Source organism: Ricinus communis, chromosome 9 (assembly GCF_019578655.1).
Source record: "Ricinus communis isolate WT05 ecotype wild-type chromosome 9, ASM1957865v1, whole genome shotgun sequence".
Taxonomy (NCBI): Eukaryota; Viridiplantae; Streptophyta; class Magnoliopsida; order Malpighiales; family Euphorbiaceae; genus Ricinus; species Ricinus communis.
In genome coordinates, this window is record NC_063264.1 from 26,147,492 (window position 1) to 26,157,746 (window position 10,255).

Here is a 10,255-nt window from a genome sequence, read left to right on the forward strand (position 1 = left end):
ACATAAATACATATAAAATAGATGTCTAACTATTTTTAAAACTTATATAATCCAACTAGACAAGAGTTCAAGAGTAATGCTCTAATTCATAGGAGTTGAAGTATCTATTGCAACAACTATCTTACTGATGTAGGTATTTGACAGAGTATTTTTCAACATAGTTAGATATCTGTGCAATTTGTGCCAAACATTTAATTGAATTCTTCTGAATTAATTTACAGAAAGACTAATCAAGAAATTAGTCATCAACTATAAAATTTTGAAAAATTAAATTCACTCCCCTCTTAAATGTCTATTCCGCACTTTTAATAAATATAATAAAACTTAAATTATACAATATTTAAATTTTATATAACTAAAGTTGTTATCACTATTATTATAATAATATAAGATATTTTATATCTGTATTCCCTGTTGGGAAGAATAAGAATATATTGAAAAATATCTTATATAATTAATACTTTTCTTTTGGTTATCCACTTTTTTTCTTTTTCTCTCATACATCATCAAACAAACAAACAAAATAACTAAAAGGACTAATTCTTTAAATTACAAAACAAAATATATAATTTAAATTGTAAAAAACATATATCTTGTTGGTGACGTATAAAACTGTATGTGGTCGCAAAAGCCAAAACCAGAGAGTAGTATCTGTGTGTCTACTGGTTTAATTTGTAGGCTAATATTACAGCCGGAGGACAGCGAGGTTGGTCTCCTTGGTCAAGACAGGAAACCAGAATCTGCCACGCGTACAACAAACAATTCATGGCCGCAAATGTTAAAAGAAAAATCTAACAAGACTTTTCCTTTTATTTTATTTATTAGCCTTAAACCCCTGTGCCCACGGCTCTGGTGGCTCCATTTGATCCTCTACTTTTCTCCGAAAGATCTGGGTTCCTGTCTTCTGGGTTTCTATTCAAAATGCAAATATCCAAAACCTATGGTTTTGGGTTCTAAACGAAGAGAGGTTTTAGCAGGGGATTATATAAGAGAGCAGATTATATCTTGAGAAGAGAAGCTGCATTGTTTCCGTGTTCTACAATATTCGTTGTTGAATTTGAGAGAGAGAGAGAGATGAAGATACAGTGTAATGTCTGTGAAGCAGCGGAGGCGAACGTGCTATGCTGTGCTGATGAGGCAGCTTTGTGTTGGGGGTGTGATGAGAAGGTCCATGCAGCAAATAAGCTAGCAAGCAAGCATCAGAGAGTCCCTCTCTCTACCTCTTCTTCTCATATTCCTAATTGCGATATTTGTCAGGTATTATTATTATTATTATTTTCTTTAAATAAATTTGTTCACTCTTTCTCTATGAAGTATTTTTGTACAGGGTTGATGCTGGGTATTAAAAACGATAGATTTGGAATTTTTCTTTATTAAATTGTACCTATTTTTTCTTAAAAGTGTTTGGAAAATGCAATGCGAAAGGCAGCTGTACAAGAATTGTGTGTGTATTTTTCTGCTTCGTGTGCAATTCGTCAGCTAGTCTGACTGTAGTTTGAGCATTTAACTAATCCTTTTGTGTTTGAATTTGATATTTATATGAAAATTTTAACATTCTGGCTTAATTAGTACATGAGAAAGAGAATTATCCATTAAAAACAATATGATATTTATGTCTGTAAGTTCCTTGATTCAACCATTTAATACAATGAAGAGCAGCAAGTCCAAGATTTTAGTAGGGCAATAAAACTCTTTATCTTTGAGGATAAAACGGGTTATAAGAATCTTAGATAAGAGAATGACTGAAAGTTGAATCCTAAATATCAATCAAAACCCAAGAACGCAAGAAAATTGCATTCCGTATCCACGCCAGGAGCTGATCTTAGCATATTAATTGATTTGAATTTAATCTAACCAAAATGATTTGTGTTATTATTGAATATGTGCAGACACACAAATTGAATACTTGAAATATACAACAGAACAGAGAATTTCAAAAATTATGATAATTTTCATTTAGTTCTAAATGAATATTCCTCTGTAGATCCAGAATCGCACATTATTGAAACCGCAAAACTGGCGTGGATATTAAAAAAAAATAAGAGCATCAGAGGAAGAGGTTAAATTATATGCATGCTTGCTTTGATAAGCATTCATTATTGTTTTTGCTACCATACTAGAGTGTTACTATTGCTTGTTTTCCAACTTCTAGGATTAGAAGAAAAAACATATTCTTGGGTCATAACTGCAAGATGACATGGTTTGAATTGATGTCGAACCAAAATTTCGAAGTCTGAATGCTAACTGCTACCATATAAGAAGCTAAATTTCACTCATGGTAAAAGTGTATTTGGTACTTGTCCATGGATGCTTCATGTCTATTTATTAAATTACTATGACATGATTTTTCTATGAAAAGGAGTATCCAGCATGCGTGCTGTTCTTCCACCTACACACAAGTAGGGGTGAGCATTTGGTCACTTGGGTGGTTCTGTCTGATGCTAAACTATATTACCTGAGTAACCAAATTGAAACTAATTCTCATGCAAATCGAATTAACCAAACTGACGTTATATAATTTGGTCCAGTCGTTTTAGTTTCAGGCGTATTTTCAACTTCTACTCTCTGATCCAAAATAAACAGTGATTGTGAATAAAACAATTTGAAAAGATCGAGCTACATAACTAATTTATTAAAATATGTGATAACTAATTATAATATGCATTTCAGTTATTTCAGTTTTCAAAGGATAAAGCCAAACCAAACCCAGTTTTCATCACTTCGGTTCAATAATTCAGTCTAAACCAAGTAATGCTCACCCATAGAACCCATAGTTCTGATTATTACTATGTTCATGGATGGAGACTTCTTTGTTCCTTCTGCTTTTAGTGTACTGGGTGAAGTTGAGTTAACTGAAACATAAAAGAGGAGGACTGGGGGTTGAGGGGTTGGTTTCGGTAAGGTGGGGGGTTGTGGTGGTGGCAGTTGTTCTCTAATTTCTTATTTTTAATTTTTCCACTAAACACAAAAATGTGATTTAATTCTTGATGTTATGATAAATATGATAGTATGATATGCATTGCTGTCAAGATGATTTCGGTCACAAACTCAGATACAAAGTCCTTGTGAAACGCTTTTATTATATTAAAAAAGAGCAGATATTATATGGCAGTTAGAAAGATGGTGGGTGTTGTTTGCTATTTTTCTTGAATTAATTGCTTAACAAAATATAGCTGAACAGAAATTGTAGAAATTATCAGCTTGTTTTGTGGTTATATCTTCACCGGTACTGTTAATTGTTTTGGCATGCCCATGAAAACAAAACAATATTCCATTGTTTATTCGTGCTGGTTTACTCATAATCTTTTGTACTTATTGCTTTGTTCTATAGAGGACTTTCTCTTTGTTGATAAACTATCGCTGATTATATCATTCACTTAACACAGGAGACAGCAGGATTTTTCTTTTGTCTAGAAGATCGAGCTTTACTCTGCAGAAAATGTGATGTTGCTATTCACACAGCAAATGCCTATGTGTCTGGTCATCAGAGATTTTTACTCACTGGAGTAAAAGTAGGTCTAGAACCTACTGACCTTGGCGCATCCTCTTCTTCAGGAAAGTCACCTTCTAGTGAAAAAACTTCCGAGATGATATCCCATTCTGTTTCTAGAAGAGGAAAGCCAATGCCAGTGGCTAGCCCGCACAATTATGCTTTGCCTGCTCAGGTCAGTGGCGCTGGGGAGGTTGAACAAGCAAAGGTTTCTTATTTTGGGGGAGCAGCTGGAGGCATGCCACCATGGCAGATAGATGAATTTCTTGGACTAAGTGATTTTAATCAAAATTATGGCAATATGGATAATGGATCATCGAAGGTATACCTTTTTATTTGCACTATTGTCATGTTTAACTTCATGAGCACCTCTATTAAAGCTGGCATCTGTTTGGCATCTTATGTTCCTTATTCTAGTCATGTTATATGTATGTCGAATTATAATTTGTTCTTTCTCAAGACAATTACAAATTAGTTTGCCCTACATGCATATGTTCAATAACTAGTAGTGGCATACAAGTCTCTGTCCCCCCACATGATCATGTGCCATTCCAGCAGTTACAAATAAATATTAATAGATGAGGAGGCTAACTAGATGGTGAGCCTGTAATATATATGTTGAGGTCTGCACTACTCTTAGCTATAATTATAGGGGTCCACTTTGTGGTGGCTGATGGATAAGCAAGTTACTGTTGTATAAAATCAAAAAAATATTTGGGCTATAGTAGTGGGTTTCTTTCCACTGGTGAATCTTGTTTTTCATGGAACAAATGCAGCACTGGCAACTGAAATTATGCAGCAATTCATTAAGTACTTTTAAGTCTATGGTTTTCATTTTAGGATTTGCATGCTTATGACAGTACATATGAAGAGGCTAACTAGATGGTGAGCCTGTAATATATATGTTGAGGTCTGCACTACTCTTAGCTATAATTATAGGGGTCCACTTTGTGGTGGCTGATGGATAAGCAAGTTACTGTTGTATAAAATCAAAAAAATATTTGGGCTATAGTAGTGGGTTTCTTTCCACTGGTGAATCTTGTTTTTCATGGAACAAATGCAGCACTGGCAACTGAAATTATGCAGCAATTCATTAAGTACTTTTAAGTCTATGGTTTTCGTTTTAGGATTTGCATGCTTATGACAGTACATATGAAGAGGCTAACTAGATGGTGAGCCTGTAATATATATGTTGAGGTCTGCACTACTCTTAGCTATAATTATAGGGGTCCACTTTGTGGTGGCTGATGGATAAGCAAATTACTGTTGTATAAAATCAAAAAAATATTTGGGCTATAGTAGTGGGTTTCTTTCCACTGGTGAATCTTGTTTTTCATGGAACAAATGCAGCACTGGCAACTGAAATTATGCAGCAATTCATTAAGTACTTTTAAGTCTATGGTTTTCGTTTTAGGATTTGCATGCTTATGACAGTACATATGAAGAGGTTGTTAACTCGTGGATGTCCTTTTCATGAACTTGCAAGCTGTTGTACTTGTCCAGTAGGTTCTGGTGTTAGGGTGAACTGTTCATTTTCCTGGATTGCATTTTGTTATTTTCTTTTCCAAATAAGAAGCAGCTGGCGAGCTTGTTGGTTTGAAGTTAGCTAGTTTGATTGCTTTTTCTCTCTACACTTGTTTACAGAATTTTTCAAATGTAAAATCTGTAATTCTCAAATTAGAATTTCTTTCTCATGAACAGGCAAACTGTTAAGACCTGTCCTGTAGCTTGTACTATTAGGCTGAATTGTCTCTTTGCCTGGATCACATTTATTTTTCTGTAGAAGCAGCTGGCAAGCATGTAGGTTCGAAGTGGGCTACTTTGTGATTCTTTACACTTCAGAGTTTGCAAATTTTAAGTCTATAATTATCAAGTTTGGATTTAAATTCTTCTCACAGCTTATATGCCTCAAATGTCTTTCTCATGAGCTGGCAAACTGCTATACCTGTTCTGTAGCTTTTGTTGTAAGGCTGAACTATCCATTTGTCTGGATTGCATTTGCAATCACTGCTAGAAGCAACTGGCAGATGTATAGCTTGAAGTGGCTGCTTTAAACACATGCGCTTTTTGTACAATTCTTTTTTTTCTTTTTTCAGAATTTGCAAATGTTAAACTGACAATTATTATTTGTAATGATATCGGTTATGATTTCCATCTTGTTTTTAAATGCACTCCCAGTAATTTACTTGTCAATAACCTAGATGTTGTGTTAACTTCTTCCAATGCTTATGAATACTACCTTGTGTAACTTCTGTTTTTCTTTAACCATATCTCAGGCTGATAGTGGGAAGCGCAGTGATTCTGAAAGCTCTGCGTTCTTAAGATCTGCCGATGAAGAGGTAGACGGTGACGAGTGCCTGGGTCAGGTGCCAGACAGCTCCTGGGCAGTGCCACAGATCCCCTCGCCACCGACTTCGTCAGGACTGTATTGGCCGAAACGTATTCATAATCAATCAGATGGTGCAGACTTTGTTCCTGATATATGTTGCTCAACTCTGCAAAATCATCATCATTATCACGCAAAACGACGTCGGCTTTAAGATTCTCTGCATGCTGGATCCTTTTAAATTTGGATATTTGTTTAAAACCCATCTTCTGATGTAAAGCCTATTGTTGTTAAAGCAGGTATATGCAATGTGTTTCTACAGTGATCACGGATCTGAATGGGAGTTGGTGTTATGCTATTACTATTTAGGGGTTGTAAGATAATAGGGTGGTTACTCTTAGAGCCTTTTACTAGATGTAGTAAAAGTTGTAGTTTCTTCGGTGAATAATTCACTTGAGAAAAGCTTGAATTATTTAGGCTTAATTACAAAAAAATTCTCGAATTTTGGCGTTTTACTCAATTTAATTACGTGTTTTTAATTGTAACAATGTCATGCTCGATCTTATCAATTTTGTTAAATCGATATATAAATGAAATTTTCGGTGAAATTTATTCCACGTGGCTGCTAGTGCTCTAGTAACTTAAACACGTAGAAACGGTGCGTTTTAAAGCAAAAATAGAAATGCTGTGTTTTGCCTTATAAAAACGGTGCGTTTTTATAGTCTTAAATAGGAACAAAAAAAGGCTATTTGCACGTCTATTCAAAGTCTTGGTTGCTAAACTTCTCCTTCTCTTTCTTGAAAGCAGGCACAGCAGATTCTTGCAAAGTGACTAGCACCTTGAACCCATCTTTCTTGCCTGCATTTGCCGATGAGTAAGGCAAGAAAAAGCAAGGCTCCACACTTCCAACTAAATGTCTTGAAAGAGGCAAGACAGTAACTGGACCTTCCCACCCAAAATCCACAATTGAATGGCTCAAGTGTCTCCAATCTGTGAATCCACTCACTCTATTTCCTGCTGTAATGCCATCCGCATAATGTACTGCTTGGAAGTCGATAAAAGAATGCACATAATCATCGATGGCATTGATTTTACTCTTCTTAATCACCTCAGCTGTTTTCCAAATGGGTTGCTCTAGTAGCTCTTTGGCAAGAAGCTGTGCGTACATTGGAACACAACCATTTCCCCAGTAGCCAAGCGGCAACAGTGGCTTTACCAGTCTCCTTATGTTCATTGCATATGTGAACTTCACTATCTCATCACCAGGAACTCCTGCGGCTTTAACCCTATTATTTCAATGAAATTTTGCAGTTAGACATCAATTTACAGATACAAAGATCTTTTCTATTTTAGCTTTCATATATCTAGTGCTTACATTAGTGAAACAGCATCATCACTAATTATGCTGCAACTCCTCCCAAAAATTATGGCATGCCCTTCATGTAGGGAGGATTATTCTCAAATGGGTATGTCTATTGGAATATTAAAATTATAGCAGTTGCCTTTTTTTGTTTCTAATTAAGACCATAAAAATGCACCGTTTCTATAGGACAAAAAATAGCATTTCTGCTTTTACTTTAAAACGCACCGTTTCTACGTGTTTAAGTTACCAGAGCGCCGGCAACCACGTGGAATAAACTTCACCGGAAATTTTATTTATGTATCGATTTGACAAAATTGATAAGGTCGCGCATGACATTGTTACAATTAAAAACACGTTATTAAATTGAGAAAAACGCCAAAGGTAGAGAATTTTTTTGTAATTAACCCAATTATTTATGATGAAAATTTGTTGGAAAAAGAAAAAGGTAACCCCATTACTTAACATAATTTTTCCACTTCTTATTTGGTTACTTCTAATATTTTAATTTTTTTTATAATTTAATACACCTTAATTTTTTTATGATATAAAAATACTTTGTTGACATATAGCTTTAAATAAAATTAGTCATTTATTTATGTATTATATGGCAGAATTCGAAATAATTACGTAAGTTGAATTTATAGACAATATTTAATAAATTTTTAATATTTTATGATTATTTATAATATTTTAAAAGTAATATGATAAATTAAATATTTTTTAAAATTTTACGAGTACAATAATATAAAAATTATTTCAAAAGTATTTATTAATTAATTCTTAATATTATATAAATTAATACTATAAATATAATTATTTTTTAAGATTAGAAATTATTATATAATTTGAAAATAAATGTATTAGTTAATAAAATATTAAAAAATAATTAGAACTAATTTATTAGTTAATATAATATTAAAAATATAATTAAAATACTAGTTTTTATTATTATAATTGTTGTCTAATTAGAATTACAATTTATTAATCAACAAATTAAAAATTCATGTGCCAAAAATAAGTATGCTTGTAAAAATAAAAATTTTATATGTCAAATATAGTAATATAAATCAAAAAAATTTAGATCTCATAATTTAATATAAATATTATATGAATTGTGTGCAAGTATTGATATATTATGAAAGAAATTCAAGTGTTTATTATAGTAAATTAAGAAATTAAAAGCGTTAAAAAGAGATTACAAAATAATATTTTTATATTTATTTAATTAACTTAAAAGTGAAATGTTAAATTGTTAAAGAGTTAAAAATTTATATATTTAAATATGTATTCGCCTTAACTTTTTTAATTTAAGGTGGGGATATGATGTTCTATGGTACAGATGCAAAGTCTTATCCGAATCCGAAAAGCTTATCCAACTTGATTAAAATCCGACCTTCTGAACTTGAATTTAAATACAAAATTAAAAATTCGAATTTGAAATTCAAAATTGAAACTTACCCGAACCCAAAATGATTTAGACCTGAAGCAATCCGAGCCTGAAGTGATATGAAATTCAAGTGACCCGAGCTCGAAACAGTAAAAATATCAAAAATAATTTGAACCCGGAATGATCCAAACCCGAGACTAACAAGATATGAGATCCGATAATACCTAAATTTATAACTAGCACAACTCGATTCAAAATCCAAAATGACCCTAAATATGATTGTTTGTTATAATAAAAATTATAATTTTTGTGACATTTAATTATCACATATAACTAATTTTGATATAAATTTTTTAATATATTTTATTTTTAATTAAAATTCTAAAAATTATATTTTGTAATATCATCTCTAAATTTTTAATCTCTTAAATTTTTAATCACTAAATAAAATAGCTAGCTTGTATTTATATATAACATTAAAAAATAAAAATATTAGAAAGTAATCAAATAAAATAATTAAAGTTAAGAATTTTGTGATTTAATTTAATTTCTATTTAAATTTTTTATTTAAGAAAAATGTGAAATTATTGTATATTATATTTATAAAAAAAGTATTCAAAATTAAAAATAAAATTATACTTTAAATAATAAATAAAATTAATAATTATAAATAATTTTCTTATAAAAGTCAACCAACTTAATTGATAATAAAAAGAAATAACTAAATAAAATTTCAATATTAACACTATTTTGAATTTACATTATAGCTTTTTCTATTTTCTAATTTTTTTTAATGTGAGATGTTAAAACAAAAAAAGAGTGAGAGAAGACAAAGTTACTGGTTTTATTGGCTATATACTTTTGAATTTTCACTCTTACTATGGGTGGTGGTTTCGGGCGTGCAGCCAGGTATTTCTAGCAACTACCATACTGTAAGGCTTTTCAGCTTAATCAGCGACATGTTAACTAATCACTAAGATTGTTGTGGAGATGGGAGTTGCCATCCGAGTAGTCACCGGGACACTTTTACTAATGAGTGGCGTTTCTCAAATTCGATAAGAAAGCTTACGCCATCGAGTTCAGAGATAGATCCGGAAGTCAACTTTCTTATTTGTATATATTAGTCTTTAAATTTATTCTTTAACAAAATATTTCCTATAAATACAAGATTTTTATACACAGGTATGCCAAAACATCACATAATACACCTAAATCTAGCTTATTTTATTCAAGCCCAGCCATATTTAGGTTATTAATCTAACTTACTAACCAATTATATATAAAGCCCGCCTATTCTAGCCCAATTACATGTTATTCTCTTTGGATTCCAGCCTTTAAACCTAATGAACTACTTGATGTGAGAAAGCTCATTCATTATGATCTCAACCTTAACTAAGTTCAAACCCTAACTAAACATGCCAAAATCCCATAATCTAATTGAATTTTAAAGTTTAAGCCCAACTAAGGTGGATTAGCTTATTCTATCAAATTCATGTTGGATCAATTTTTAATCCTAAGTCTATGTGGCCCATTTTTATTAGTTAGTCACTTAATCATGTATTGGGTAACTTACAATAAATAAAAGTAAAGAAAAAAAAGCAGAAAAAAAATCCTAGTTATTACAACCCGCCTACAACTACGATAAATCGAAAAGACTTAAAACTATATAGAGGCCGAGAATATCGAAAT

General features: G+C 31.9%; 2 protein-coding genes across 2 annotated transcripts; one reads left to right on the top strand and one right to left on the bottom strand.

The window, feature by feature from the left end:
* The first annotated feature begins 675 nt into the window (after positions 1-675).
* LOC8288279 (B-box zinc finger protein 22) lies at positions 676-6,318 on the top strand. Its single transcript, XM_002524497.4, has 3 exons — positions 676-1,257; positions 3,387-3,812; positions 5,767-6,318. The coding sequence occupies exons 1-3, from the start codon at positions 1,075-1,077 to the stop codon at positions 6,028-6,030; spliced, it is 873 nt and encodes a 290-aa protein (XP_002524543.2). The 5' UTR covers positions 676-1,074; the 3' UTR covers positions 6,031-6,318.
* A 255-nt stretch (positions 6,319-6,573) lies between these two features.
* On the bottom strand, positions 6,574-9,640 carry LOC8288278 (3'-N-debenzoyl-2'-deoxytaxol N-benzoyltransferase). Its single transcript, XM_048379769.1, has 2 exons — positions 9,636-9,640; positions 6,574-7,102 (listed from the first exon to the last, which is right to left on the bottom strand). Exons 1-2 carry the CDS (start codon positions 9,638-9,640, stop codon positions 6,574-6,576), a joined length of 534 nt encoding a protein of 177 aa, XP_048235726.1.
* Positions 9,641-10,255: the final 615 nt, after the last annotated feature.

What these genes read in the sequence shown, in the direction of transcription:
- LOC8288279 (XM_002524497.4), top strand. Translation starts at nt 1,075, where the DNA reads ATGAAGATACAGTGTAATGTCTGTGAAGCAGCGGAGGCGAACGTGCTA. An exon ending in CTAATTGCGATATTTGTCAG is followed by an intron (nt 1,258 to 3,386) that starts GTATTATTATTA and finishes CACTTAACACAG; the next exon opens with GAGACAGCAGGATTTTTCTT. An exon ending in TGGATAATGGATCATCGAAG is followed by an intron (nt 3,813 to 5,766) that starts GTATACCTTTTT and finishes ACCATATCTCAG; the next exon opens with GCTGATAGTGGGAAGCGCAG.